The sequence below is a fragment of the Aotus nancymaae genome, unplaced genomic scaffold (assembly GCF_030222135.1).
Source record: "Aotus nancymaae isolate 86718 unplaced genomic scaffold, 86718_ANA_hifiasm-v0.15.2.pri h1tg000029l, whole genome shotgun sequence".
NCBI classification, from domain to species: Eukaryota; Metazoa; Chordata; class Mammalia; order Primates; family Aotidae; genus Aotus; species Aotus nancymaae.
In genome coordinates, this window is record NW_026988442.1 from 12,339,097 (window position 1) to 12,364,354 (window position 25,258).

Below are 25,258 nucleotides of genomic sequence, written 5' to 3' on the forward strand. Positions count from 1 at the left end.
AGAAAAATAGAATTATAAAACTTCCAAATCTTTTTTAAAAATTTTGAGAAACGTGCTTTGTTATGATCATGACATCGTTTTATGCTTAAAAAGTCGGTGTGTAATTTGTGTGTTTAATGATGAACTCTTCAAATTCCTTATACATGTCCATAGTCCCTTATTAATAATTCTGAAATCCAAAATATTAGGAGAACTGAAATTTTTTTCCCCTTGATTGATTTGGTAGTAAAACCTGACCTGTCTAAACTCATTTTGTGTCAACACTCTGTTGTAGACTGACAGGACTAGGTTAGCTTATTTATTTCACTTGGTATTTGTCTACATTTTATTTTTTTTTTTAATTATGTGTTTGATTATGGGTTGTTGGTGGTGATAATATATAATACGTGCATATATTAACATCCTAAAATTCAAGAAACTCTAAATTCTAAAACACATCTAGACTCAAGGATTTCAGATGAGGGATTGTAGGCCTGTGATCACCATTAACTGGAAACTTTACTTGCAGCAGTGGGTGGCAACTTACAAGAATTTGTTTTATTTCTGGTTGATGGAACCTCCTTTCTTATTATTAATAAGAGCTCAGACAATTTCTTTAAGCTGTATTCCAAGAGTGTGTTCATTTTTTAAATAACTCTTCCTTTTCTTTCTTTGACAGCTGTAATATTGAAATTGCTTTTGATAATGCAAATGAATTTCAAATTCAGTAGAACCTTTTTACATTAAGTATTTTGTTTAAATGAAGCCTTTTCTCAAGCATGCATGGAGATTGCTTTACTAGTTTTAATTCTTTAGAATTTTCATGAGGAAATTAAAACATCATTAATGGACCATTTTAGCCAGTTTTCCAAAGTTTAATTGTGACTTTGGATCTTTAAACTTTCTGTACTTTAATCTGTTATGTGTAGGGTTTTTTTAAAAAAAAACATTTTCGTGAGAATATTTTGTTTTAGGCTGGTTGTGGTGGCTCACGCCTGTAATCCCAGCACTTGAGGCTGAAGAGGGTGGATTGCTTGAACTCAGGAGTTCAAGACCAGCTGGGCAATATGGCAAAAACCCCATCTCTACAAAAAATATGAAAATTAGCCTGTAGTGGTGGTACATGTCTATAGTTCCAGCTGCTTGAGAGACTGAGGTGGGAAGATCACTGAAGCCTGGGAGGTCAAGGCTACAAGTGAGCTGTGATAGCACCACTGCACTTCAGCCTGGGCCCGCACAGGGAGATCCTGTCTTAACAAACAAGCAAAAAAATGTGTTAGAACTGTCCGTTAAATTTAGTAAGCCATTGTTTACCTAGTTTTATTGGGATTTAATTCACAGACCATACAGTTTACCCATTTAAAGTACACAACTCAGTGTTGTTGCAACCATCACCATGGTCTAATTACATATCTCCATCACCCCAAAAAGAAACCCCAGCAGGTCATTCCTATTCTCACCTCCTCCTAGTCCCTAGCAACCACCAGTCTACTCATTTAATTGCTAGAGCTTTCTAAAAAGCAACTCCTCTCATCTTGTTCTTCAAGAGTATCTTGGCACTTTGTGACCCTTGCTTTTCCATTTAAAGTTCTGAAAATGATCATGTTGAGAGCTTTATTGGAACTGCATTGAATCTACAAATCAAAATGAGAAGAATTGACATCTTTTTTTTTTTTTTTGGTTTGGTGGGGAGACAGAGTCTCTCTCTGTGGCCCAGGCTGGAGTGCAGTGGCGCAGTCTTGGCTCACTGCAACCTCTGCCTCCTGGGTTCAAGTGATTCTCCTACCTCACCCTCCTAAGTAGCTGGGATTACAGGTGTGTGCCACCATGCTCGGCTAATTTTTGTATTTTTAGTAGAGATGGGGTTTCACCATGTTGGTCAGGGAGGTCTTGATCTCCTTACCTCGTGATGCACCCACCTCGGCCTCCCATAGTGCTGGGATTACGGGCACGAGCCACCATGCCCTGCCAAATTGACATCTTTATGATATAGAATCTTCTTAATTAAGAACATGGTATAGCTCTCCATTTACTTACAGTTTTTTTGGTTTTGTTTTGTTGAGACAAGGTCTTGCTCTGTCTCAGGCTGGTGTGCAGTGATGCAATCATAGCTCGATACAGCCTGAAACTCCTGGGCTCAAGCAATCCTCCCACCTCAGTCTCCTGAGTAGCTGGGACTACAGGTACATATCACTATGTTCAGCTAATTTTGAATTTTTTAGGAAAGGCGGGCTCTCCTTATGTCGCTCATGTTGGTCTTGAACTCCTGGGCTCAAGTGATCCTCCTTCCTAAAGTGTTGGGGTTACAAGCGTAGCCAATACGATTGGCCTCATTAAGGTTTTAAGCCTTTTTTTGTTAAAGTTTTATGTTTTCTTCATAAAATGATTATATTTCTTTTGTGGAATTTATCCCTAGATAACTTATGTTCTTTTTTGTTAAAATTATATTTTCTTTTTCTTCAACCCTGGCAGACGGATATATTTTCTTTTTTATTTTTATTTTGAGATAGAGTTTTGCTCTTGTTGCCCAGGCTGGAGTGCGATGGCACCATCTCGGCTCACTGCCACCTCTGTCTCCTGAGTTCAAGCAATTCTTCTGCCTCAGCCTCTGGAGTAATGGATTACAGGCTCGAGCCACCATGCCTGGCTAATTTTTGTATTTTTAGTAGAGGTGGGGTTTCACCATGTTGGCTAGGCTGGTCTTAAGCTCCTGACCTCACGTGTAACCTACCCAGCTCAGCCTCCCAAAGTGCTGGGATTAGAGAGGCTGATGGATAAATTTTCTAATTGATGATGTTAATTAGTGATGTTAATGTCACTTGAGTTTTCCTTTTTTTTTAAATGTGATATCAACTGTCACAATGTGGCCAAATTCTCTTACTAGGTCTGAGCCTCTTGGACCTTTTTTTTTTTTTCTTTTGAGATGGAGTCTCGCCCTGTTGCCCAGGCTAGAGTGCAATGGCACGTTCTCGGCTCACTGCAACCTCCACCTTCTGGGTTCAAGCGATTCTCCTGCCTCAGCCTCCTGAGTAGCTGGGAGTACAGGTATGTGCCACCATGCCTGGCTAATTTTTTGTATCTTTAGTAGAGATGAGGTTTCACCATGTTGGCCAGGCTGGTCTTGAACTCCTGACCCCATGATCCATCCACCTCAGCCTCCCAAAGTGCTGAGATTACAGATGTGAGCCACTGCGCCTGGCTCTTGTATCTTTAATGTAAATAATCATGCTCTCTGGAAATTATGACATGCTTATCTCTTCTAATCCCTTCTTGTTTCTTCCTACTATGCATTGATTAGGAATTCTAGTATACTGTTGAATGGTTGATATATTCTTAGTTTTTAACAGCCTTCAAAGTAAGCCTTCTCCTAAGAGATTGTACTTACATTTTGCTCAGAAAAGATACCAGGGAAGGCATACCTGAGATTTGCTTCAGAATGTAGTCTTGGGTAGTTTAAACTTTATCAGTTTAAATGTTAGCTCTCCTTTGCTCAGATTTGTTACATTCGTAGCGTTTTGTATTTTTTAAAACATCTGACCTGTGGGAGAACATTTTATTTTGGTTTATTTATTACTGATCGTTTATTTTTTTCATCACTAGCTTCTTTTCCAGTTACCTTGCCAAACCTAATATGCTTTATACATTTTAAAAACTTACTTGTATTAATAGATAAATGAGTAAAAAGTATATAGCAAGTGTTCTTTGTACTGGTTTACTCCTGCAAAGGTAAAGTGAAAAGCTCTTGCAGCTTCCCTGTAAAATTGAACTTCTTTCCAAATAATAATGTTCAAAATGTATTTGTAAAAGTAATACACACTCATAATCAGTATCAAAAAGGTTCAGAATAAAGTGTCTCTACAACTACAGTTTTAAAAAGACAATTTAAAAAATGAATGAAAGGCTTGAACAGATACTTCAAGAGGAAGATATGAATATGGCCAATAAGCATATTTAAAAGTGTTTATGCAGCCATAAAAAAGAATGAGTTCATGTCCTTTGCAGGGACATGGTTGAAGCTGGAAACCATCATCCTCAGCAGTCTAACACAGGAACAGAAAACGAAACACCACATGCTCTCACTCATAAGTGGGAGTTGAACAGTGAGAACCCATGGACACAGGGAGGGGAACATCACATACTCGGGCCTTTCCAGGGGTCAGGGGAAATGGGAGGGAGAACATTGGGACCAATACCTAATGCATGCGGGGCTTAAAACCTGGACGGCGGCTTGATAGGTGCAGCAAATCACCTTGGCACACGTATACCTATGTAACCTGTGTGTTCTGCACATGTGTCCCAGAACTTAAAGTAAAATTAAAAATCTTAAAAAGTGCTCAACATCTTTAGACATTAGGCAAATTAAAATTAAAACCATTGAATTCTAGCACTCTGAATTAAAATTAAAACTACAATGAGGTACCATTATTATACTCCCACTAGAATGGCTAAAATAAGATTGCCAGCTTCAAATAATGGTGAGGATTTGGATCCAATGGAACTCTTATCAGGTGCTGTTGGGAGTATAAATCTTTTTAATAAAGTTAGCTTTCATCCATCTTATGACTCAGCAGTTTTACTCCTAGATACTTATTCAGGAGAAATGAAAACATGTCTACAAAAGCTGTTTACAAGAATGTTCGTGATAGCTTTATTCCTAATAACCCAAACCTGGAAATAACCCAGATGTCCATCAGGAGAGAATATACAAATGGGTATATATGAGACTATTACCCTGTAATAACAAGTAATGAACTACTGATGCGTGCAACAACATGAACGAATATCATAGACAGTGAAAGAAACCAGATACAAAAGAGTACGTATGTATGAGTCCCTTTACGTGAAGATCAAGAACAGGCCAAAGTATGTCATGGAGATAGAAATCAGAACGATTGCCTTAGTGGAGTGAAGGGGGGGTAGTTTAGAATGGGGGTTGACTAGGAAGGGGCACAAGGAAACTTTTGAGGGTGTTGGAAATGTTCTGTATCTTGATATGCATTTGTTAGAATTCATTAAATGTTACACCTAAGATCTGTGCATTTCACTGTGTGTACATTAAACTTTAATTTTAAAAAAAATTAGGGGAAGGATAGGAGGGGGCATTGATCTAAGGACATTCTTCTACATAAGCGCAATAGTTATCACACTCAGAAAATTTAGCATTAATGCAGCATTACCATCTAGTTAGTATGCAGTTCAAATATCCCAGTGTCTTGAAATTTGCTGAGTAGATCTTAAGTGTCTTTACACTCTCCATCTCCCATTCTCCCACTCATGGTAACTAAGTGTGATGAAGGATTGGTTAATTTTTTTCTCGTACTGTCGCTCAGGCTGGAGTGCAGTGGTGCAATCTCAGCTCACTGCACCCTCTGCCTTCCAGGTTCAAGTGATTCTCATTCCTTGGCCTCCCGAGTAGCTGGGATTACACGCATGCGCCACCGTGCCCGGCTAGTTTTTGTATTTTTAGTAGAGTTGGGGTTTCACCATGTTGACCAGACTGGTTTTGAACTCCTGGCTCAGGTGATCCAACCGCCTTGGCATCCCAAACTGCTGCGATTGCAGGTGTGAGGTGTGAACTGGCCTGGGTATATAATTATTAATAGTTTGATTGTAGTAATTGTGTTCATAGTGTGTACATATATATCAAATCATCACATTGTTCACCTTGAATATATACAATTTTTCTTTGTCAGATACACCTCAGTAAAGCTGGAGAAAAAAAGAATAGTTTTTTAAAAAGTCTTTTATAGAATTTTTTATATATAGGATTCAGTGAAAGATCACTCATTAATTTTTTTAAAAGCTTCATGATGAAAATTATTCTTGCAGAATGTTAGAATCATGAATCTTAGGGCATGGTTTTTTTGTTTTGTTTTGTTTTTTTCTGATGGAGTCTCACTCTTTCGCCCAGGCTGGAGTGCAGTGGCACGATCTCGGCTCACTGCAACCTCTGCTACCCAGGTTCGAGCAATTCTTCTGCCTCAGACTCGCGTGTAGCTGGGATTACAGGTGCCTGCCACCGTGCCTGGCTAATTTTTGTATGTTTAGTAAAGACAGGGTTTCACCATCTTGGCCAGGCTGGTCTTGAACTTGTGACCTTGTATTCTACCCGCCTCAGCTTCCCAAAGTGCTGGGATTACAGGCGTGAGCTGCTGCACCTGGCCACTCCTAGGGCATATTTTCTGGCACCTGTTATTTTCAGTAACCCATTTAGTTATGTCAGACATAATAGAGTTAATGTATGAAAAGTCAGTTATGTCAAACTCCAGAGTTTATATGGAAAGATTAACGATCTTTTTAAAAATACAGAATTCTGGGTGTGGCTAATTATAGAATTGGCCTGTAATCCTAGCACTTTGGGAGGCTGAGGCGGGAGGATAGCTTGAGCCCAAGAGTTTCTTTCTTTTCTTTTTTTTTAAGACAGAGTCTCACTTTGTCGCCCTGGCTGCAGTACAATGGCAAGATCTCAGCTCACTGCAACCTCTGCCTCCCAGGTTCAAGTGATTCTCGTGCCTCAAGCTTTGTATGTAGCTGGGATTATAGGTGTGTGCCAACACACCCAGCTAATTTTTGTGTTTTTTAAGTAGAGTCAGGGTTTCATTATGTTGGCCACGCTGATCTCTAACTGCTGACCTCAAGTGATCTGCCTGCTCCAGTCTCACAAAGTGCTGAAATTACAGGCGTGAGCCAGTGCACCTGGCAAAGCCCAGGAGTTTGAGACTAGTCTGGGCAACAGACCAAGACCCTGTCTATATCTGCACAGTAAAAATTATGCAGTATTCAAATAGCAAATCTTACTCTTAGAAGTTTTGTTTTCCTCATTGTTTTTTTTTAGCTGAAAAAGCTTGGCTTTAGAAACCTCTGGGTAGTTTGAATTGCAGACAAGCAGGCCCTATTCCTGTTTAATTAATGAGATTTGTAAGTAGTACTTGGTTTCCCCAGACTCTAGGACCTAGAGGAAGGAAATTTTGATAGAGCTGTTGGTAAAGCATTTAGCACCTAAGTTTTATTTTGAATTGTTATTTTCTTAATCATAGAAAACAATACACGTTCATAGTAGAAAATACCCAAAATTGAAAAGAATATAAAGCACTTAATAAAACTCTACCACCTAGGCCAGGTACAGTGGCTCACACCTGTAATCCCAACACTTTGGGGAGGCCAGGGTGGGTAGGTCACCTGAGGTCAAGAGTTCTAGACCATCCTGGACAACGTGGTGAAGTCCGTCTTTACTAAAACTACAGAGATTAGCTGGGCGTGGTAACAGGTGCCTGTAATACCAGCTACTTGGGAGGCTGAGGCAGGAGAATCGCTTGAACCCAGGAGGCGGAGGTTGCAGTGAGCTGAGATTGTGCTGCTGCACTCCAGCCTGGGTGACAGAGCTAGACTCTGTCTCAAAAAACAACAAAAAAAAACTACCACTCAGAGATGGTGGTGGCTAACACCTTAGCAAGAATTTCTCTTGCATTTTTCTATGCAAACACATTCAGACAAATTTTCATTTTTTTAAAAAAGAATCATACTGTATGAATTTAACTGCCTAATTAGCTTGTTATATCACCGTTACTCTTGCCGTTAAATGCTCTACAGCTTTCTTTTAAATGGCTATCTGTGGTAGTGTTCCTTGAAGGAAATACTTTAAAAGTTTTTGTTTTTAAACTTTTATAATTGTGGAAAATGTAATACAGTGAATGCATAGAACACAAATGTTTAGCTTAATGAATAACACCCTTGTAACTGCCACTCAGGTCAAGACATCAAATAGGGCCAACAACCAGGAGCCCTCACCCCTCTCAATGCTCCTTCCCAGCCAAGAAAACAAAAACGTTGTTTTCTTGCTTTCCTTTAGGTTACGTACCTGTCTTTGTATTCCTAATGCTGTAGTTTAGTTGAGCTTATTTTGAACTTTTCACAAACAGAATCATCAAGTATGCATTCTTTTGTATCTGGCTTTCATTCAGTATTTTGTTTTTAATATTCATCTATGTTGTTAGTAGTTACAGTTCATTCTTTTTTTGTTGCTGTATAATCCATTTATTGAATATACTACAATTTGATTCTGCTGTTGGCAGCCACTTTGATTGTTTATAGTCCACATTACAAATGCTGCATCGTGAACATGTGAGTTGTGATTTGTGTGTACATGCAAGTACTCCTCTAGGGAATCCAAACCTAGGAGGGACGTTGCTGGGTCAGAGGATGTTTGTATCTTCAACTGTACCAGTTAAGGACAAATTGTGTTCTCAAATGGTTGGATGCCTTTTCAGTGTACTTGTTCTATTCCTAATTAACACTGCTTGATATTGTCAAACTTTTAGCCATTCTGTTGGATGTGGTAGTATTTCATTGTGGTTTTAATCTGCATTATTTTGCGTTTTCTTTATTGTTAGTGAAATTAAATACCTTTTATGTGTTTTGGCTACTTCAGTATCCTCTTGTGCAGTGCCTAATTCACATATTCTGAGTTGCCTTTTTCCCACTGATTTATGTTTTTTTTGTTTTTTGGTTTTTTTGAGAAGGAATGTGGTCTGTCACCCAGGCTGGAGTGCTGTGGCACGACCTTAGCTCACTGTAACCTCTGCCTCTCTGATTCAAGTGATTCTGTTGCCTCAGCCTCCCAAGTAGCTGGGACTACAGGTGTGCGCCACTACACCCAGCCGTTTTTTGTATTTTTAGTAGAGATAAGGTTTCACCATGTTGGCCAGGCAGGTCTCAAACTCCTGACCTCAAGTGATCCATCTGCCTGGGCCTCCCAAAAATGCTAGGATTACAGGTGCGAGCCACCACACCTGGCCTGATTTATGTATTCTAAATATAAGTTGTTTATTGGTTATGTAAGTTGCAAATATCTTTTTCAGCTCTGTAGGTAATTATGTTTTTTGATGAATAGAAAGTCTTAAAGTAGTTTAATTGATGTTTTTTCTCCTTTGTAAGAGTTAATGTTTCTGATGTCTTGTTTATATAAATCTTGTATTGTGATAAAAGATACATATATATTTTTAAGGTTTTGGCTAATAGTTTACTTTTCTGCTGGCAGCGTGTGAACCTTTTTATACTTTTTTTACTCTCATCAAGAGTGTATGTGTGATTTTCTCACACTCTCGTCAGAACTGGAGATTTGGGGTCAATTTTGCCAATGTAATAGACTTCCTTAATTCATTAAGGAGTATTTAATCTTAGTTTGCCCATGAGAGAGGTTAAATTTGTTTTATTATACCAAGAACATAGCAGTCAATAAGCCTAACTAAAAATATTCTTTAGCTTTTGATTCTGAAGACCATTTATATCCTGTAGGGCAAAGAGATAAAGATCCGGAAAACTGTTTTCTTTTTTATTAATTTAAGACACATGATTTTGGCTAAAACTAATGGAAATAAATTGATGAAACTTCAATGTAGTGAGTCAAGAGACCCATGAAATTGATGAGTTAGATTGTTGTGGGTACCCCTTTTAAATTTATGGTACCTTTTTAACATAATCATGACTTTATTGACTCTTTTTCACGTACTTTTATTCAAAGAAGACATGAAAGTGTCTGTCCCGACTTGTCTTCTTGTCTCCAACTCCCAGTATGCATCTATACTCTTTCTAGTTTTGAAGTGTGAGAGAACTCCTAAGTTCTTGGGAATGGGCAGAGTTTAATTCTGAGTCTATATATAGTGAGTCTGTTGGAAGAAGCTTTTCTTAGGAGATGAAATTTGGAATGGAGCTCTCCTCTACACTCTAGCACTGTGGCCACAATCTTTGGTTTAGACCTCTGGCATTTTTCAGTGGACTTCTGTCATAGTGTCTGACTCTTCTTCCTGTCTCCAGGCTTCCCATGATTGCCGGATGAAATTCAGAAAACTCACATTATTCCCCTAGTTAATATCCTTCAGTGACTCCAGAACAATGAAATTATTAATCCCTCTTCATGGGTCTTAGTTCCCCACACCCCTAGTTTTCCTGAGTGGAATATTCTTTCACATTTGCTCATCCCACTATCTAGAACTTCCTACAGTCTCCCTAGTTGCTGATTTCTTATAAAACCCAGCTTAAGCCACACATCCTTTTGGTTATGTTACTTCCCTGGTCGTTATTCACCTCCATACTGTCTTTCGCTCAACACATTGAAGTTAGGTGCCCCCTCTTCTGGGCTGCCACAGCTCTCCGTGTTTACCTGTGTTAACCGTACTTTGTATTGTAATCAGTTTGATTATCCCTGCTACTTAGCTGAGCTCCTTGAGAGTAGAGCCCTGATTTCCTGCTCCTTAGCACTCCACCCTCCCCAGAACTAGCATGGTGTCGCTTATAGGAGGCACCCTATAAATGTTCAATAATGTTTGAATGCAAAAGTATATCTAACTTTCTTAATGATATATTTATGAAAAGAACTTATTGGAAAAGAGGTCAGTTAGAAAGGGGTAGGAACTTGTCAATATTCTAAATCCCTCTTTTTCAAAAGCATACACTGCCTTGCTTGAAGAGTTTGTAGGGTTTTGTTCACCTGAGTTGTGCATTTGCTGTCACAGAAGGATGCCCTGCAGTGGTCTCGCACGCCCGCAGCAGTAGAGGGTGAGGAGCCAGAGGACACGGCTGATGTGGAGAGCTGTGGCTCTAATGAAGCCAGCACTGTGAGTGGTGAAAATGATGGTAAGGACCCTTAACCGGATGGGTGAGGGAGCCACAGCAGGCACTAGGGACTAACTTTTATTTCCTCTCTTCCAGTATCTCTTGATGAAACATCTTCAAATGCATCTTGTTCTACAGAATCTCAGAGTAGATCTCTTTCCAATCCCAGGGACAGCTACAGAGCTTCCTCACAGGTAAGGAAGACGCAGAGCCTAGCCTGGGAGGGTGAATGATGGCAGGTATAAGACAGGATCCTTCCTTCTCCTATAGTGAGCTTTGAAGGTGTTCAGAGAGTGAAGAACAGAAGTCTGGTCTCTAGCAGTTAGGAGCATTTAACAGTGGGCAGTAGGAAAAGTGAACAGTAGGTCTGAGCAGAGTGAATTTTCTCTTTTTCTTTACCTTGGCTGGGTGATTCTATTCATTCTTTTTGTTTTGTTTTGTTATTTGAGACAGAGTCTCGCTTGTCACCCAGGGTGGAGTGCGGTGGCACGATCTCCGCTTGCTGCAAACTCTGCCTCTGGGGTTCAAGCAGTTCTCCTGCCTCAGCCTCCCGAGTAGCTGGTATTACAAGCACGTACCGCCGCGCTTGGCTAATTTTTGTATTTTTAGTAGAGATGGGGTTTTGCCATGTTGGTCAGGCTAATCTCAAATTCTGACTTGAAGTGATCTGCCCACCTCAGCCTTCCAAAGTGCTGGGATTACGGGTGTGATGTCTGAACACTTGGCTTGATTCTGTTCATTCTTGTAATATACACATGAACATCCAGGGAGAAGTATGATGTAGTGCAGAGTAGTGAGAACAGGAGCTCGGAAGTGAGCAGTTTGAATGATAAGCCCTGACACTTACTGGCCTTGAGACTTTGGGAAAATTCCTTACCTGTAAAATGGGGATAACAATACATTTTTGTAGCTTGGAATGATGCTTGGCACAGTGACCAGCACGTAGCTCAGTAACATTAACCAATGCTCTAGTCAGCATTATTTGGCAGATCTGGTTGAAGATGAACTTCATTTTACAAGAGAGTGAGTAGAGACAGTGTTGCCAAGGAATACTGTTGTGGCTCTGCAGTGGACTTGGACTCTCTTTTTGTTCTCTGGGAATGTAGGCGAACAAACAAAAGAAAAAGACTGGGGTGATGCTGCCTCGAGTTGTCCTGACTCCTCTGAAGGTAAACGGGGCCCACGTGGAATCTGCGTCAGGTACGTGTAAACTCATGGTTGTGATGCTTTTTCCTCAGGTCCTGGGGACCTGGCATCCCTCTGTCAGCGGTTTCTGACCTAGTAGTGTGATGCCAGGAGAGCTGTTGGGCCACAGGCAAGAGCCCGGCCAGTGGGTGAGGCCTGCCATAGGTTCTAGTGCTGGGCTCTGCCGTGTGTCTTCCTCTTTGCCTCCCAGGGCAGTCGTGAGGATCCAGCGAAGGATTTGATTGTGCCAGTGCTTTGTAAAAGGTGTAGTATATACAAATGGAGATGGTGGTTTGGCACTCGTAAGGTGATACTTTAAAGCCAGACCATGAGAGGTGGTGGTTTCTCTCAGCCCAAGGCTGGGAAATGGAAGCATCCCAGTACTGCTGGCAGCATCTCAGGGAGAGCTGGGAGAAGTGAGCTTGTCTGAGAGCCATGGGCGCGGCTTGTGATACTTTTGACCAGTGGAATGCTGTGCCTTCAGGGTTCTCGGGCCGCCACGCCGATGGCGAGAGCGGCAGCCCGTCCAGCAGCAGCAGCGGCTCTCTGGCCCTGGGCAGCGCTGCTATTCGTGGCCAGGCTGAGGTCGCCCAGGACCCTGTCCCGCTCCTGAGAGGCTTCCGGAAGCCAGCCACAGGTGAGTGGCTTGGCACTCATTTCTCTGCCTGTAAAGGGGGCCCCTGCAGGCCTAGTGAGAAGATGATGTCTTCTGTTCCAGTTCCTTTACCAGTTTATTTTTACTTCTTGGGTGGCCCTCTATTTTTTTTGTTTATTTTTACCTTGTAATTTGGTTATTTCATTTGTAGCTCTCTTCTAGACTGTGAGAACTCCTTTCAGGCAGAGATGATGCCACATTGTTTCTCGTATGTCCCTGTAGGCCTAGTCTGTGCCTGCCCTGTACTGCTTAGTAAGTGTTTGAGTGAGTGAAAACCGCTTCTGAGCTTCTCAGTGAAGAATTCTAACACCCCTTTTCTTTCTTCGGTAGTATCCTGCCACATTCGTTCCCAACATCTGTAGTCTCTATCAGATGCTCCCTTTTTTACAACCTAGTCAGTGTGTTGAGCGGAAGCATGTGTTGAATCCTGGGGATGCAAACAAATTTAGTAGCTGTATCTATACCTCCCACCCCTATCACACCCCACCCCCATTAGGGTTATTGGCAATGCTAGTATGCTCTTTGCTATTTCAGGATTTAATTCTTAATGGCCCACATGCTGGGTTTTTTGTAGATGAACCACATGAAACCATTAAGAAGACAAGCCTTTGCTTTTGAGAATTAGAGTAAACCTTTGCCCAAGTAGGAACTAGGTTTGCTGTCTTGCTGCTTTTCCAGCTCATCAGCAGTGCTCAATCTGAGATCTCACAGGTCTCTATTCCTAGTGAGTTTTTCAGATAAAAGTAACATTTGCTTAGGCTTCTGTGAGAGGTATTAGCATCTCAGTTGGCTTTGAACAGTCTTTAGTACATTTCTGCGTAGAGATCATCCCTCTCCAGCCCATTCACAGAAGGCTTCTGCAGATTTTTCTGTAGTATACTAACTAGATTTGCTTTTAGACAATTTCTATCATTTCTCCAGTTGAGCTTTGTGTGGAGCCTGTTCTCCAGCTTCGGAGGGAAGCTCAGAACCTGCCCTTTGCCTGGCTTTCTGTGGGAAGTGTCCTTTCAGGCTGAGACACAGCACGGTACAGGGTTTTGTCTGAGGGGATATAAGCCCAAGTGTTCCTCTAGGTTTGATGGTAATGACCGTAACCTGGAAAGAACAGTTGTAACATGCAGGTCAGGATGGGACTGGACAGTTGAGCAGAGGGTGTGCAGATAAGTTCTGGGTACCGCCACCAAAGTTTTCCCATCAGTTGGCATTTGCTTTTTTCCTTTAAAAAGCTGAATCTATACCTTGCTTCTCCTTGCTTCAAAAATCACAGGTCAAATGAAGCGCAACAGAGGGGAAGAAATAGATTTTGAGACACCTGGGTCCATTCTTGTCAACACCAACCTCCGTGCCCTGATCAACTCTCGGACCTTCCATGCCTTACCATCACACTTCCAGCAGCAGCTCCTGTTCCTCCTGCCTGAAGTAGACAGACAGGTGCACATGGGCAACCTCCCCTTTGCCTCTTTCTGGGTGGGCTTCTGTTCTCTTTTCAGTTTCTTTATTTATTAGGATTTTTTTTTCCTTGATCCTTCTAGGTGGGGACAGATGGCCTGTTGCGTCTCAGCAGCAGTGCACTAAATAACGAATTTTTTACCCACGCGGCCCAGAGCTGGCGGGAGCGCCTGGCTGATGGTAAGTAGACTTGATCATCTCAGGTGGCCTGCGATGCACCTTCTTTGTGTGGTGCTGCGTGTCTCCTGGGATTTAAAACCCAAGCTCGCTTTTCTCAGAGGGTTATTTAGTATAAGACAGGCTTTCCTCACATTACTAATAAATGTGGTAATTATTAACCTGCCACACAGCTCTGAAGAAATAACAGGGTGTTTAGGTTTAGACTTTGATATAGTGTATGTATATACTCATTCTTCATCTCCTTTTTGTCAAATACCTATTCATTTCAATAATCATGGCATCGTCTGGAAGGGTGGAGGAAAGTCCACTGTGGAGTTGACAAGTTCCACCATGCTCTGTCTTTTTAGGTATTGTCACTTGGAGTGATTGTTAACTTCTGTTAATTTAATTTTACAGCAAAAGTGTTGAGAGGGCCCTAAGAACACCCCTAGGTTTGATTTGCTAGCAGGACTCAGCGTATAGTTATACATACAGGGCTATGGTTTATTACAGCAGAAGAATACAAAGTAAAATCAGCAGATGGAGAGGCACATGGGGTGTAAGGTCCAGCGGAAACCATGTGTGTTGGCTTCCAAGGTACTCTCTCAGTGGTGTCACACAAGACACATTTAATTCCTCCAGCAATAAATTATGACAACATGTGTGAAATGTCTACTAGGGAAACCTGTTAAAGACTTGGTGCCCAGGGTTTTTGTCAAGGGCTTGATCATGTGGGAAGCCACTGCTTGGCACATACCCAGATTCCAGATTCCCAAAAGGAAGGCAGATGTTCAGCATAAGCCATATTGTTTGCATAAACAATTTAGGCACAGTGAACAAGTCATATCAGTTAGGGTGGTTGGGAGCCCTCCTGAAATCTAAATTCCCAGATGTCAGCCAAGGGCTGTTCTTTTAAGGAGGCCTTTCTAAGTGTAAACAGTCAGGCCTACTATGTTACTTTCTATGTAGACAAGAAGTTAAGAATGGTTCTTTTGTTTGTTTTGCTTTTTCGATCAAGGAGTGGCTTGCTCTCACTTTATGGAAGAGTGAATTTCCCTTACGGTAGACTTGTTAGCTCTATCCGTCTAAGAGTGTGATGTGAGAGCACCTCTAGAAGAGACATGTTGTTTTAAAACTGGGAGATTCACCTGTCCGTAAGACAGACGTTAATATCCCGAATGCACTTACTAGAAGAGGTTTATTTCTCCCTAGGTGAATTTACTCATGAGATGCAAGTCAGGATACGACAGGAAATGGAGAAGGAAAAGAAGGTTGAACAATGGAAAGAAAAGTTCTTTGAAGACTACTATGGACAGAAGTAAGGCAGTTGGAACTATGAGTCTTGGTCTGGGGTTTTGAGGGATAGAAGTAGATGGTCTCAAAATAGTGTATACTTATATGTTGGACAAGAATGTGGAGGTTGCAGTGACACTTGGGTCATTTATCTTAATGCCATTCATAGTGAAGCTAACAGTTTTTCTATGGATAGTGTTATGCAACACACAGATTTATTTTGTTCTGAGATATCTATGTTTCTGGGTCCATATTATTCATAGAAATAAAAGAGACATGTCCACTCTGGCCTGAAACTGATGGTGTGATTTTGATTTGCAGGCTGGGTTTGACCAAAGAAGAGTCATTGCAGCAGAATGTGGGCCAGGAGGAGGCTGAAATCAAAAGTGGCTTGTGTGTCCCAGGAGAATCAGTGCGTACACAGCGTGGTCCAGCCGCCCGACAGCGAGATGGGCATTTTAAGAAACGCTCTCGGCCAGATCTCCGAACCAGAGCCAGAAGGAATCTGTGCAAAAAACAGGAGCCAGAACAAGCAGGGGTTGCTAAGGATGCAAAATCTGTGGCCTTAGATGTTCCCCTCTACAAGGATGGGGAGTCTAAGACTGACCCAGCAGGGCTGAGCAGTCTCCATCTGCCAGGCACATCCTCCGTAGCACCTGACCCAGAGGGTCCCGAATTCCCAGTTGAGTCTGTGGCTTCCCGGATCCAGACTGAGCCAGATAGCTTGGCACATGCCTCTGCCTCTCCAGACAGAATTCCTCCCCTGCCTCAAGAGACTGTGGATCAGGAGCCCAAGGATCAGAAACGGAAATCCTTTGAGCAGACAGCCTCTGCATCCTTTCCCGAAAAGAAGCCGCGGCTTGAAGATCGTCAGTCCTTTCGTAACACAATTGAAAGTGTTCACACCGAAAAGCCACAGCCCACTAAAGAGGAGCCCAAAGTCCCGCCCATCCGGGTAGGAGACTGTTTGATTCCTGGCTGCCCTGGAGCCAGGTTTTCTTTGAGGGTCATGAGATTATAGAGCCCTTTTACTCTGGGGCCCTGAAGTTAATTATATGGGAATGTAGAGCTTTTTGTGAGAGAAGTTTTCTTGAGACTGCCTTAAAGTTTAATGAGATGAAGTTCTTTTCTTCCTCACTTTTTTGTTCACTCTGTTGAAGTTATCTCGTGAGGTCAAAATCCTTTGGGGTTTAAAAATCTTTTTAAGATAGTGTTAGATTCTTTGCTGTAGTGACTCACACAGTTCCACCAGAAATTAAATTTAGAAGTGTGGCATGTAACAGCCCTTGAGCAAAGTCTTCTCTGAATGGTGTGGTGTTATGGCAGTTATTTTACTATGATTATTTCATTGTTTTAAGAAAATTATTTGATTCTCTATGCCGTGATCCTTAAGCTACTAGAATCCTAGTTCTGCTTTACAGTCCCTAGGTCAGATCACCCAGTCAGTTAAAACTATTTTCTGATTCTTTTTTTGCAGATTCAACTTTCACGTATCAAACCACCCTGGGTGGTTAAAGGTCAGCCCACTTACCAGATATGCCCCCGGATCGTCCCCATCACGGAGTCCTCCTGCCGGGGCTGGACCAGTGCCAGGACCCTCGCAGACATTAAAGCCCGTGCTTTGCAGGTCCGAGGGGCGAGAGGTCACCACTGCCATAGAGAGGCGGCCACCACTGCCATCGGAGGGGGGGGTGGCCCGGGTGGAGGTGGCGGCGGGGCCACCGATGAGGGAGGCGGTAGAGGCGGCGGCAGTGGTGATGGTGGTGAGGCCTGTGGCCACCCTGAGCCCAGGGGAGGCCCGAGCACCCCTGGAAAGCGTACGTCAGATCTACAGCGAACACAACTACTGCCGCCTTGTCCTCTAAACGGGGAGCATACCCAGGCTGGAACTGCCGTGTCCAGAGCTAGGAGAGAGGACCTGGCTTCTCTGAGAAAGGAGGAAAGCTGCCTACTACAGAGGGTTCCAGTTGTATTCACAAATGGGCCGGAAGATGCCTCCCAACTCCCCATTGCTCCCACTGGGGACCAGCCATGCCAGGCCTTGCCCCCACTGTCCTCCCAAACCTCAGTAGCTGAGAGATTAATGGAGCAACCTAAGTTGCATCTGGCTGTTAGAACTGAATGTGAGTCTGGCACCACTTCCTGGGAAAATGAGGAGGAGGAACAGGGACCCACTGTTCCCACAGAGAATGGTCCTATTCCATCTCTAGTGGGAGATGATACATTAGAGAAAGGAACTGGCCAGGCTCTTGACAGTCATCCCACTATGAAGGACCCTGTAAATGTGACCCCCAGTTCCACACCTGAATCCCCATTGACTGATTGCCTGCAGAACAGACCATTTGATGACAAATTAGGGCTTGGTGACTCATGCCCTCCTATGAGAAAAAGTGATACTAGGCAAGAAAACTTGAAAACCAAGGCTCTCGTTTCTAGCAGTTCCATGCATTGGATACCTATCTCATCGAATGATGAGGTAGTGAAACAGCCTGAACCAGAATCCAGAGAACATGTACCATCTGTTGAGCCCCAGGATGGAGAAGAGTGGGAGAAAGCTGCTCCCACCCTTCCTGCATTGCCTGGGGATTTGACAGCCGAGGAGGGTCTAGATCCTGCTGACAGCCTTACTTCACTCTGGACTGTGCCATCTCAAGGAGGCAGTGACGGCACTGGCAGTGACTGTCAACAAGGGGACGTTGAAAAGCTGAAAATCAACGGAGACTCTGGAGTACTGAGTCCTCAGAGTGAGTCCACAGATACAGCCTCTGACTTTGAAGGTCACCTCACTGAGGACAGCAGTGAGGCTGACGCTAGTGAAGCTGCAGTGACAAAGGGATCCTCGGTGGACAAGGATGAGAAACCCAGTTGGAACCGATCTGCCTCATTGTCCAAGGTGAATGGTGACCTGAATCTGGTTACAAGGACAGATGGGATGGTTGCTCCTCAGAGCTGGGTGTCTCAAGTGTGTGCAGTCCCCCAAAAGACCCCAGATTCCCTACTGCTGGCCAATACTGAGTACCAGCCAAGAGCCGTGTGCCTGTCCAGGCCTGGGTCCTCAGTGGAGGCCACTAATCCTCTTGTGATGCAGTTGCTGCAGGGTAACTTGCCCCTAGAGAAGGTTCTTCCACCAGGCCACGATGACAGCGTGCCAGAATCCCCACAAGTACCGCTTACAAAAGTGCAGAGCCATGGCTCCCTGAGCATGGGATCTTTACATGATCTTGGAGAAAACAGTGGCATGGTTGGTAGAAGCAGCCCCAGTTCTTTAAGGGCTTTGAAGGAGCCTCTTCTACCAGATAGCTGTGAAACAGGCACTGATCTTGCCAGGATAGAGGACACCCAGGCTCCTGGAGCACCCCAGAAGATTTCCAAGACAGTCCCAAGTTTTGACTCACTCCATCCAGTGACAAATCCGATTACTTCCTCTAGGAAACTGGGAGAAATGGATTCCAAAGAGCAGTTCTCTTCCTTTAGTTGTGAAGATCAGAAGGAGGTCTGTGCCGTGTCCCAGGACAGTAGTTCAAATGCTGCTCCAGGCAAGAGCTCAGGAGATCTTACTACCTCGAGAACGCCTTGTTTCTCATCTCCAAATGTGATCTCCTTTGGTCCAGAGCAGACAGGTCGGGCCCTGGGTGATCAGTGCAATGTTACAGGCCAAGGGAAGAAGATTTTTGGCTCTGGGAATGTGGCTGCAAGTCTTCAGCGCCCCAGGCCTACAGACCCGATGCCTCTGCCTGCTGAGATCCCTCCAGTTTTTCCCAGTGGGAAGTCAGGACCAAGCACAAACTCCATGTCTGGTGGGGTACAGACTTCCAGGGAAGACTGGGCTCCAAAGCCACAATCTGCCTCTGTTGGCAGCATCAAGAATGAGAAGACTTTCGTGGGGGGTCCTCTTAAGGCAAATGCCGAGAACCGAAAAGCTACTGGGCATAGTCCTCTGGAACTGGTGGGTCAGTTGCAAGGGATGCCCTTTGTCATGGACTTGCCCTTCTGGAAATTACCCCGAGAGCCAGGGAAGGGGCTCAGTGAGCCTCTGGAGCCTTCTCTCCCCTCCCAACTCAGCATCAAGCAGGCATTTTATGGGAAGCTTTCTAAACTCCAACTGAGTTCCACCAGCTTTAATTATTCCTCTAGCTCTCCCACCTTTCCCAAAGGCCTTGCTGGAAGTGTGGTGCAGCTGAGCCACAAAGCAAACTTTGGTGCGAGCCACAGTGCATCACTTTCCTTGCAAATGTTCACTGACAGCAGCACGGTGGAAAGCATCTCGCTCCAGTGTGCGTGCAGCCTGAAAGCCATGATCATGTGCCAAGGCTGTGGTGCGTTCTGTCATGATGACTGTATTGGACCCTCAAAGCTCTGTGTATTGTGCCTTGTGGTGAGATAATAAATTATGGCCATGGGAAACATTGTATATTTAGTGTGTGTATTTTGATAATGATTGATCTTCAATCTGTATACAGAATATCGTTGATACAATACTCTTTTTAGGCAGGAGCATTCTTGCCTTCCCCCCAAATTTATAGTGCTAAAGCCCTCTGTCACTTGTCAACCCCTCTGGTCTCGCTGGAGGGATTTTCTGGGTATAACCCATTGGGCTGCCCAAAGCCAGACAGCCTAAGCTCTCCTGCAGACAGAGCCTGATGTGGCATGGAGCAGGGTCGGTGTGGTGGGGGGCGGGGGGCTGCCTGACTTCCAGAGGGACTTGAAACTGAAGCAAGAAGGTTGCATTCTCTACCAAGGGAATTAACCTACCTGAACTAAGTAGAAATGCCAGTCTTCCACTGTCCCCTCCCTGCCATCTTTTCTTCTGCTACTTTGGGGAGTTGATGGTCTGGAAAGAAGCCAGCACAGGGTTAAAGTAACTCCCATCATTGCCCACCAGGGGGGTGGAGCACCTGCTGACCTTAGGGTCGCAGTTGAGTCATTTGCCAGTTGATGGAGCAAGTTTGACATTAGTTCTGTTGCTGAAGCAAATTTGGAACTTTTCTGTCTTGGTGCGATCCACTAGCCCACAGGATCATTTGGAACCTTGAATAGCTCTGCTTGGACAATGGGGTCGGGGAATAGGGTTGTCTTTCCTATGAAAATGCCATCTGTAGACCTGGTGAGTCAGCTGTACAGACGGTTGCAGGTGAATTCCTCTGCTTGACATCTTCCCTGTCACTTTGGACCCTATGGGAGTGGGCATCTCCACGCACTTGTGTATGTGAAAGTCATTTTACATTTCAGAGCGCAGTGTGTGTTTCTTATTTTTATATTTTTAACTCTTTATTCTTGGATGTATAAAGTGAACTTTTTGGCTTCTGTAAGTATGCTCTATGCACTTCTAATGTTTTATCATGTATTTATATGTCGTACACAGTACTGGCCGATTCTGTAAATGGATGTATTGTACAGAGAACATGAATGTCTCTTCCTAATTTTACATCTTCAGCATCATTGCATTAAAGTGGTGTAATTTACTTCTCTACACCTGTTGTCAGAGCCACTGAGTGCTGTGCTGCTCGACGTGAGGGTGAAATACTTGACTTGTGACTTGCCAGGTTGCCCGATGCCCTGTCGGGTCACTGGGTGGATCTGCTGCAGCCTGCCCACACGCCACTGAGCAAACGCATCTTGCTTCTCACACCTCCTCCTACAGCCTTTAATGGCTGCTCGCTGCCATATGTGACAGATCACCACCACCAGTGTTAAGTGCTTCTAGATTCATGGGTGAGTTCCCTGGGCAGCCCCCAGGAAGGCCTTCCAGATCTGGCTCCAGGGTTACCACCTGTCACAGCAATACCTGGGACTATGCTCTCCTGGGACTGTGAGGCTCCTTTTGACGTACTTTTGACATCGGGCAGGTTTGGGAAGAAACAAAGCCATGCCTGCTCCTGCCTCTCTCCCAACATGTTCCTAGCAAGTAGATGCCCCTGTATGTGTCTTCCCTTGCCTTGTTCCCTGCCTTATTTCTTGTATTTTCGACTTATTACAGAATTGAGGATTCTTGCTTAATTTAGGTCATGTATAAAATTTATATGACTTCAAGTCTAATTTTATCTGAAAGTTTTTTTTTTTTTCTCATTTAATCTGATGTGGCGTTTTCATCATCTGAAGCATGAGTGACAAGTTGCCAATGATGTGATTTAGAATGCAGTATTGGCCAAGTCCAAGTTGTCAACTTAAGCGTCTGTTTACCAAAGACCGGGAACAGGGGCTCAAGCATGTCCAGTCCTCTTCCCTCTGCTGGAACCTTTGGGGACACTCAAGGGTCCACAGTTTGACACTGATCTGGTCCATGGGGCTGCCCAGAGAAAGCACTGCTTTTGTATGTCTGTTGTGGTATTGGAACAATAAACCCGTACAACCTGCAGTTGTGGTCTCAGTCATCTTCTGTGGCTGCCTCGCTGGTGTGGGAAGGTCAGGCTGGAGTGCAGAGCTGGAAGGGAAGGAGTAGGCGCCAGCTCTCCTCACCTTGGCTCTGGAGCTACTGTTCTTACACTTGGAGCTCTTCTTTTGGGAGGTTAGTTCTAAAGGAATGACTTGGCAGCTTCACTGATCTTTAGCTGTTCATGACTTGGCAGACTTCACCACAGAGACTGCAGTCAGCAATCTGCTGAGAGCAATGAGAAGGTTTCCCCTTTGTGAGTGAAAGTCATAAACTGTGACATCCCGCTGCAGCAGCTCATCCAAATTGCCTCACTAAGTTTGAGATTGCCAAGTGGCTTCCTAATGGTGAGTGGTCTTCCATGGGAGGGTGACTAGCTCTGAACTTAAAAAACCTTAACCATGAGCACCTCTTTCTGTGACCTCTGGTGGCAGTGAGAGGAAGGTGCTGGCCCAGGATGGGGTGTCTGGTGCTAGTTGAGTGAGCCTGAGTAGATGACGTGCTTCAGGGGATTGCCTTCTTGATTGAGAAGTCCTCAGACAGACGTCTGTGGAGTACTTGAATACATTGACTTTGTGCTTATCAAAAATAATTTTATTAGTATATAAATAAGGCAAAGCAGAAAAAATGGGAGTTTAAACATATTCATTCATCTTTTCCTGTGAATTGGAGGAAGAACTTCGTGGTGGGATATCCCTTGGGCAGTTGAAGCTGCCACTTTGTAGTGCTGCTGTTTGATAGACATGCAGTTTTGAGAGTTGATGGCTCAGGGGCCCTGTAGTGACTGGGCAACTGCCTGGTGGTGGTGATGTGTCCTTGTGTCACAGAATCCATTTGGCCACTTACGTCTGCAGGAGCTCAGAATCATTACAGTCCCGGATTGGGACCTTCCATGGCCTATTGTATCTCCTCAGGGAGGCAGAATGATGCAGTGACTTCCTAGAGCACAGCCTTTGCAACACACCAGCTCTGTGGTCTTGGACCATGTTATTTAACCTGGCTGCCACCTCTCATCTGTGAATAGGTATAATAGTTCCTACTTCATGAGGTTATTAGTGCTGCCACCTGGGAAATAATGACTATTAGTTCATAGCAGGCCAAGACAGTCGTAGTTATGTGAACTCACAGTAGGAATCTATACAGCTACTGCCACCGACTTCACTCTTGCTCCAGAGGGGAGCTGTCAGGATGTAGGCCTTGTGCCCACTGCGCTGAGGAGCCGATGCAGGCCGTGAAGTCACTTTGGACCCTGATTTTTGGTCTCGGGCCACAGACCTGACCAAAAGTTGAGTGCTATCCTGAGTTTAGAGATTGAATATTTGGTAAGGAAGGCTTATTTTGCTCATGGTCCAAAGGACAAGGAAAATCATGTTTAAGAATATAGGAAGGAAGAATGGTACTGACCTGGCAAGGTGGCATTTGTTTGCTATCCAGCCTGCTGTAAGACTGTGTTAGAGAGAGGGGGATGTGGGTATTTGTGCATGCTAAATAGAGCCACCTGTGTCCATCAGGGGTCCTGATGCCAAAGCATCTGCCTGCCCCGTCTCCCTAAGAGGAGGGGCCCCAGGCTGTGTTGCGCTCATGTGTGGGTATTGTTTGAAGCCATGAAGGGGCAGGATGTGGAACTTGGAGATTGCTCCAAAATTGGATAACACCCTTATGCTTCCTCTTGTCTCTGGTCAATTTGAAAGCCTAGAATGAACATCTCTCCCGCAAGACGGAGACGAACACCCTGTACGACAGTTGTCGGTGCTGTGTTACCTGATATGGGTGGGTCTTAACCTGTTTTTGGAAACTCTCCCCCCATGGAATGCACATACAAAATTTTTTTGTTTTTGTTTTTAGAGTCTTCCTCTTTTCAGGCTGGAGTGCAGTGGTGTGATCATAGCTCATTGTAGCTTCAAACTCCCTGAGTTCAAGTGATCCTCCCACCTCATCCTCCCAAGTAGCTGAGACTACAGGCACATGCCACCACCCCCAGCTAATATTAAAATTTTTTGTAGAGACAGGCTCTTGCTGTGTTGTCCAGACTGGTCTTGAACTCCTGGCCTCAAGCGATCCCACCACCACACTTGGCCTCACAAAATTTTGCACACTGTCAGCATTTACCAGCTCCTTAGGCAGCTGGGGCCCCTCATTTAAGAACCACTGGCTGAGAATAAACCTAATACAATCTGTGTTTATACAAAAGATCAATTAAGGGAAGGCAGGATTTTGCAAGGATTCTTGGGTTTCCTGTAACCACTAAGCTTCCCTAGTGCATTTTAAGTTGTAAAAATAGCATATGCATGTTTTCCTGTTTTTCATAAAGGGAGGTTTGCCTGTTTTGTCGTTGAGAACATTTTCTGAGGGGATATTCCCATTTGATGAAGTCTTTTGTCCACTGTTAACAGTGGTGTGGAGACCCATTTAAAGAAGCCAGACTCCAGCGCTTTTCTGCCCTCAGGCAGTTTCTCCTGGGAATCCCAGAGCTCCCTCGGAACCGCAGTATTTCCTGTGGAAGGAGGTAAGTGTTTGCGGGCTGGCCAGCAGGGTCTGTTCTGGAGCTGTTGTCTGAGGTTGTGGGTTTCTAATAGTCATAGTTTCAGCAGTCTCAGTGGTGATCGTTTTAGGTAGGACAAGGAATTTCTGTGGTATTAACTGAGGATTTGCTGTCCCGATTCCCCACGTCCATGGGCAAAGGGAGGCGTCAAGGGCCGTCTTCTGCTGTGCCTGGACCTTCTCCTGTCTCTCAGTGAGTCTCAGCCCCTCGGTCACACTCTTCTCTATTTTATATATTAGGCTACTGCACAGAATTTCTATGAGAAAAAAGAGTGTCATTATTTAAAAAGAGGTTTTAAGAACTGCCATAAATGTGTGTACGTATATATGCACGCACACGGAATTTTAGCAGTAAAATGTATGCAATTAACATGCATAAAGTTGTTTTTAAATCCATGATGACCAGTTGTGTTCCCAGCCATATTCCTACAATTTTTCCTTAAAGCTTAACCTAAACTATATACATGGGATGAAAAAAAAATCACAAATAATTCTCTTTGGGAAGAGTAGCCCTTTTGTTTCCTTCAAGGTGCAGGGTTTTGACAGAATGGCATGTTAAGCACTAAAGGTACAGAACCAGGGATTGTGTTTGCTCCATTTTCCACATTAGCACTTAGGGATTGTTCTGGGGATTTGGTTTCAGTCAGTTGCCCTTGTCCTAGGGTGAGAGGTCGTGGAAAAGCTACAGATTTGTTGCTGGTCACCGGATTTCAGCAAGGCACATATATATCCCGTGTGCCTCTGTGAGCGCACGTGGGGGTGAGGGAACTGAGAGGTAAAACGGTGCACGAGAGCTCCGCCTGTGTTGAGCAACTGATGGGCACCTGCGAAAGGTTCATTGCCTTCCCTTTCTAACAGATGAGATGCTGGAATTACAGGTTTATTTGTTCTAGAAAATGCACCGAGGACCTTCTGTGTGCTATACTGTTGGCTAGGAAAAGGTGGAATCTACAAGTAGAAAGATGTTTTGGTGCCAAACTAGATGAGGAAGGATGAGAAGTGGCAGGCGGTGCTGC

At 44.0% G+C, this 25,258-nt stretch overlaps 1 protein-coding gene across 3 annotated transcripts in view; it reads left to right on the forward strand.

The window, feature by feature from the left end:
• ASXL1 (ASXL transcriptional regulator 1) overlaps positions 1 to 21,686 on the forward strand; it is a 79,205-nt gene extending 57,519 nt beyond the window's left edge. For 2 of the 3 annotated variants that reach the window (XM_064382313.1, XM_064382314.1), the window contains 9 exons: positions 10,491 to 10,611; positions 10,687 to 10,784; positions 11,697 to 11,790; positions 12,260 to 12,412; positions 13,698 to 13,861; positions 13,963 to 14,059; positions 15,251 to 15,356; positions 15,653 to 16,286; positions 16,809 to 21,686. In XM_064382313.1, coding sequence (XP_064238383.1) covers positions 10,491 to 10,611; positions 10,687 to 10,784; positions 11,697 to 11,790; positions 12,260 to 12,412; positions 13,698 to 13,861; positions 13,963 to 14,059; positions 15,251 to 15,356; positions 15,653 to 16,286; positions 16,809 to 19,715 — 4,374 coding nt within the window. In that variant the 3' untranslated portion in view covers positions 19,716 to 21,686. The remainder of the gene's footprint in view (positions 1 to 10,490; positions 10,612 to 10,686; positions 10,785 to 11,696; positions 11,791 to 12,259; positions 12,413 to 13,697; positions 13,862 to 13,962; positions 14,060 to 15,250; positions 15,357 to 15,652; positions 16,287 to 16,808) is intronic. The other variant, XM_064382315.1, reaches the window with a different exon arrangement.
• Positions 21,687 to 25,258: the final 3,572 nt, after the last annotated feature.